Source organism: Cololabis saira, chromosome 8 (genome assembly GCF_033807715.1).
Source record: "Cololabis saira isolate AMF1-May2022 chromosome 8, fColSai1.1, whole genome shotgun sequence".
Taxonomy (NCBI): Eukaryota; Metazoa; Chordata; class Actinopteri; order Beloniformes; family Belonidae; genus Cololabis; species Cololabis saira.
This window is the reverse complement of record NC_084594.1, coordinates 25,258,861-25,264,790: the sequence shown is the minus strand read 5'-3', so window position 1 is coordinate 25,264,790 and position 5,930 is coordinate 25,258,861. Positions and strand designations below refer to the sequence as shown.

At 37.5% G+C, this 5,930-nt stretch overlaps 1 protein-coding gene across 1 annotated transcript in view; it reads left to right on the top strand.

The window, feature by feature from the left end:
* Nucleotides 1-411: 411 nt before the first annotated feature.
* Nucleotides 412-5,930, top strand: part of pparg (peroxisome proliferator-activated receptor gamma) — a 31,473-nt gene continuing 25,954 nt past the window's right edge. The window contains exon 1 of the mRNA XM_061727404.1: nucleotides 412-519. Coding sequence (XP_061583388.1) covers nucleotides 468-519 — 52 coding nt within the window. The 5' untranslated portion in view covers nucleotides 412-467. The remainder of the gene's footprint in view (nucleotides 520-5,930) is intronic.

Here is a 5,930-nt window from a genome sequence, read left to right as displayed (position 1 = left end):
CGGCTGTCCTGGCCGACTACACGCGCAAAATAAGCGCAAATAGTTGATCAAACTTCACTGGGACTTTACCTTTGAAAGCTCACGTGGCAACTTAAGAGGGTGCATCTCATGTTTAAATCAATACGTTATTATTTTTTTATTTTTATTAATGACTAACAAACAACAGTGTATCATATTTCAACACCATATATTATGAATAAGGAAATTCACATTGGAGACCTCTTTGTTCTCCACTGTCCAGGTTTTTTTCTGTTACGTTAAGACTAATTGGGTAGCTGGATGACTTTTTTTTTTTTTTTGTTGTCAAGGTGCACACTTGTGTCAGTGCAGTCGACCAGTGGCTGCAGACTAAGACTAAGGGGGTGGGGGTGATGATGATGGGGGTGCGGTCACAAGACTGACAACTGGCACGCAGTCAGCTGTTGATCCAGAGTGTCTGCAGGCCACAGTGTGAATGTGAGTTTGACATGCAAACACCAGGCAGAGATTTTAACCATCAAAGTTGTCACAGCTTCCCAGGTGAGTGGAAGTGAAAGGTTTTTGTGAATGGTTTTTTATAAATATGCATGCGGGCATTCGGTCAGTGCTGTGTTTCTGTATTACTGAGCTGATTGGAAAGTCATATTTTTAACAGAGCAATAAGCTGGGCACAGATTCATAGAGGAATAGCGATTTATCCCTGAGGTCTGCTGCCCTTTTTAACCCACGCACAACTACTGATAGACACTGTGGAGTGTTAAATGTAGTCATGTTACTTCATGAGCTATTATTGTGTTTTTTGGGTTTTTTAACATTCAGATAGTTACACTCAGATGTTTTGCCTGCACGTGGCTGTTTGGTCCACTTTTAACTATTTTCCTCATGCTGTATCCCACAAATGAATGTGCAGCAGTGTGGTATATTTGAGACCCTTTACCTTTAATGTACACCTGCTTTATTTTTAGTCAAACATTGTGTGATTGCGGCGTGGAGGTGCAAGATAGCATTAGATTATAATTGTTATGATAAATCAATATGCAATGTTCACTGTGACAGGGTAGTACTTTCAAGTATATTTAGAGCGGCTGCAAGTTTATTTTAATTGTGCAATGATATCACTAATCCCTCGATGAAATGAAATCAGAGTAGTTGCCAGATACTTGAAGACCATGTTGGTGGCAGTAGAGGTCGTAATGCAGTGTGGTTAGTTGTCACATTGCTTTGGTAATTATTGCTTTTGCCACCTGTTTTGCATAATGTCTGTGCCAAATCTTAAAAGTTGCACCCACACAGAAATGTGTCTTTTATTGGTCTCCCTGTAGCTTTTATTAGTTTAAAGGGAAATCTGTATCTTTTGATAAAATTATATTAAAATATCTTCTTGTCTCTCTGGGTTTGTTGATACATCATCAGTCACTGTATTATTTACTTATCAAGTTATATTATCCCTGAAGTGATTTGTGTATTTGTATGTGTGGGTGAATGAGTGAGACAGATTTGGACTTTACTCTGCTCTCATAAATGGAAGGAGTGCCTCAAGATACCACGCTGTATTTGTTGTCCTTTACACGCACTGAAAAACAAGTTTTACTCTCTATGAATGACATATCTCTGCACAAAGCTTTATTTAATTGGGTGTATTTAACACTTAAGAGGCATCTCTGCGTAAAATCCCTAGAGCAACAGTTTTCACTGCGTTGGCTTTGTAGAGGTTACATTAAAACCCACCGTTAGAGATAAATGTAATCACCACAAAAAGGGAAGAAAAGACACACATCGTTTTCTGCAGTGACGGGCTCCAGATGAGCCCACAGATAATTTACCACTTCTGCTTCTGTGCTACACATCTTGATTTGTAAATCTGTTATAGGTTTTTCTTATACACCAAAGTTTGAAGTGGTTTAGCTCTTCATAAAATTGTATGTAATTATTAACTTCTTGGCCAGTCATTTCACCATTTACTGTGGACATACGGAAACCGTCTGGCTGCAAAAACTAACTATTGACATAAAACATGATTTTGGACTTGATCAGGTTGTTTCCCAATGAATGATGTAGCTTTACTACAAAATATTTTTATGCTCCTCACTTTTAAACTACAGTATCCTCCTTTGTGCACTGTTTTTTCGTCTCTCCGAATAGAATAGAATAGAATAGAATAGAATAGGATAGAAAAGAATAGAATAGAATAGAATATATACTTTAATTATCTCTTACAGGACAGTCTTTGACCACAGTGATCCAATGCACAAATTACAAAGATAAAGATTAAATATAACAAGATTCACAAACTAAAGTGACAGAATTTCCCAAATTTGCAACCCTCCCACCCCCCAACAATGTACGAGATAAAATATAAGCATAAAATAAGATAAAGATATAAAATATATAATGTCAAGCTGGTTATTGCACATGGAGCGAGGAGTTATACATTTTGATGGAATTTTGAATCACTGTCCTTTCACTTTTCCTTTTTTTTATTACGGATTTAACTTAGAGTGCACTTTTATGTTGCTTTTTTTAATATATGTATGTATTTATATTTTTATTTGGGTAGTGATAGGTAACAGCAAAAGCTTTCCTTTCAATCTTTCGGATTACAGTGATTCACAAATAAGTTGCATTTGTAGAAACACAGATGGTTTGATTCAAACACCTGCCATCTGAGAAATGACTCACAGCAACATCAAAGAAAGTTTTAAGTTCTCATTTTTCACCCCTTTTTTACATTGAATACATCGCTGTCTGAGGGGAAACGTTGTTTCCTAGGCTGTATCAAGGTACATCTTTCTACGCGCAGAAGTATTTTCACCATCTGTATAATTTTCTTGTATGTTCGTCTGTGCTCATCAAGTCCCCCATGACCCCGTGTAAGATTAAGTGGGTATAGAAGATGGATGGAAGGAATATGCTCCAGTGTGACCATAAATTTAACAAATGTTTTGCTACAAAATATACATTTGATTTCAGGAAAAACTAATTTCTGCCCAATTTATTGCTTTACCATGGGTATTTCAATCCTTTGTGAGCATCTTATAATATTCTGGACTTTTTCTCTATAAGAAGCCCACAGATCATGTAAACTTCTCTCCCAGTTCTGTGTGTAAGGATATAATCCGGTCCTTACAATATAATAAATGACACACTATACGCTTTAAATATTTATTTCACAAAAACTAATGTAGAAGCAAATAAGTATTTCACTGTTTTGATGTACCACTTTTAGATACAATAACTCGAAGATTTATTTACATGTATGACATTATCAGTCCGTCACACTTGGAATGAATTTTGATCCTTGTATACAATGTAGCTTCATCTTATTGGTCGTTATGGACATTTGCCTGTTCGCAGTTCTTTTTAGGTCTGACTACAATATTCCAGTTTCAGTTTTTATTGGTCTATTTGGGAATGTTGTCTTGTTGTATAAATAAGTTACTGGCTTTGTTTATAAGCTTAGCTGGTAGGCAAAAAGCATCCTATTAGATTTGAGAGCATTTTATATACAGGGGAGGGCATGATCATCTCTAATTACTGCGAGGTAGTATATGGCATTTTGTGTTTGCTACCTCAATGTCAGTCTAAAGAGCTGCATCCTTCCAAGCAAATAAATAATCCGTTGAATCAAATATCTGACATGCAGTATTGTGAACCTGAGGATCTATAAGGGTCTGAGGCAGTGGGTAATCCATCCTGAATTATAAATTAACATCCACTCACACAAAACATCATAAAGTATTTACACACTAGCCAAAGGCATTCTCTTGCTTATGCACTTTAACACAAATTAATACCCAGACAGTAGGGATATCCATCAACCTTTATCCTGATTTCTCTTTTAGAAATGTGTGGGAGCAAACAGCAGCTCATTGGGTCAGAACCTTGGTCCCTAGTGGGAACTTGCAAATGACTCAAGCTTTATGTGTACAGGGTTCTCTACCCAGGGTTCACTGGATATGCCAATGCTTGAGACATCACCACTTCAGTTCCTGCTGGGAATGATGCACGATGTCTGTAATCCACCCCCTTAATCCGAAAATGGGAAATACTTGTAAAATGTCAAATAATCCCGAAAGTTAAATGGGGAACAAAGACCATCAAGTAGCTTCAAACTGTCTCTCTCTCTCTCTCTCTCTCTCTCTCTCTCTCTCTCTCTCTCTCTCTCTCTCTCTCTCTCTCTCTCTCTGTCTCTCTCAACATTTCTTTCTTTCTTTTTTTATAGTTGATATCAACTTTTTCTTGCTTGATTTGAACATGTTGACATATACTAAAGATTGTTCCGTCTATTTCATTGAAATTACCACCTGAAACAAAAGCAATTACTGGCAAGTGTGTACCAGCTGCAGCTGGATGACAAATGGAGTTAATGGATATTCATGTGTGGGGTTAAAAATGCAATTTCTTGTTGTATTTGTAATGCTAATTCCAACTGACCCAGATGAAAACTGAAGCTTTGCAGCATGCAAAAAGTCACTTTGTTAAGTAGCCGATGATGCATTCATGTTTAAAAATAAAATAAAGAAATGTTTCCTTTTTTGCTACTGCAGTTTGGAATCGCATTTTAGGACCTTAACATTTTTATCATGATGAGGGAACATTTAATTAGTGTGTATTCATTAAGCTTGTCTCTGATTTTAAGCAGCATATTCATCTAATATCTTCTTTATGTCACAAAGATGTTTGATGTTTTGGAGCGCTTCTTGGACTTAGAAGTGGTTTGTTTGAGTTGCTCTTTGAATGGGAAAATTCTGATGAAAAAGCAGGAGAATCTCCGCATTTCGGCAAACAAGCCTTCATCAAGGAGTAACACGATTTGACTCCGCTTGTTTCCCGAAACGCGTCAGAGTTTTCTAGAGGTTTATGTAACCAAGCCGCTACAATAAAGGCTTTTTAACTTTTGACAGATGAGAATGTCTTGGAGATTCCCCTGTTTTTTAATCTTCTATATATGATTATATATATATTCATTTATTTATCTATTTTTAACAGCACCAATCGCAACCAGCTACTGCACAGTTGAGGAACAATGAAAGATCTTATCTGCTAGTTTTAGCTGGGTGTTCTTTGAAGCTTCGGCCCCCTTGGACCACAGGATGAAGTTTTAAGGAACGTGGACAGATTGATGGCTAAGATATGTTGGGTATTACTTATATTAACTGTTGGGATGATTTAAAAAGAATGTTGCATGATAGCCCAGCGTGGTTCGGTGCAGGTCTTCAGGACTCACTGCCCTAATGTTTTATAAGTTACCTTCTCCAACACCACTGGCTCCAGAATTGTGCAGACCTTGATAACCAGAGACATCCTACACATCTGTGCAATGGGTCCCGACGACCTGATAAACCGTCAGTCTCTGATTTTACAAAAATGAAGTCATCTGACAAAATTACTGTAAACAACTGTGCATTGATTTTGGCTATATTTATATATAGAATAATCACCCTTACACATTTAGCTCACCTACAGTGACTCACCCCCCTGCAGTCAACTAAACGTGCGTCTCAGCAAGGAGGAACATGGTATTGGAGGGAAACCCAGTTCATGCGGCTCTAAGACTGTTACAGCCATAGTCTTGAACAATAAGTAACTACAGTTTGTCCAAGAATTTGACAGATTTGATGCTATGCATTTGAATTATGAATGAAAAAAATCAAATGAACCACCAAACTGCGATAGTAGTGCAAGATCAACTAACAGTCTAACACTCAGTTCGCTAGCAATCGTGTTTGTGATTTCATTGTCTAGTCCACTCCTTACGCTTTTGCTCCGTTAGACTGTCACTACAGAACCTAGACACCAGCTAAGCCTTGAGAAATACTTGTCCGACTGGCTCTGCCTGTAAACAGTCAACTGTTGAGCCAACCCTGACCTTTCTAATACCTCCCTTAAATCACACAGACAATCCAAGAACTGTTTCTTCTGTGCACACCTTTCCTGGCGCTCATATTTAC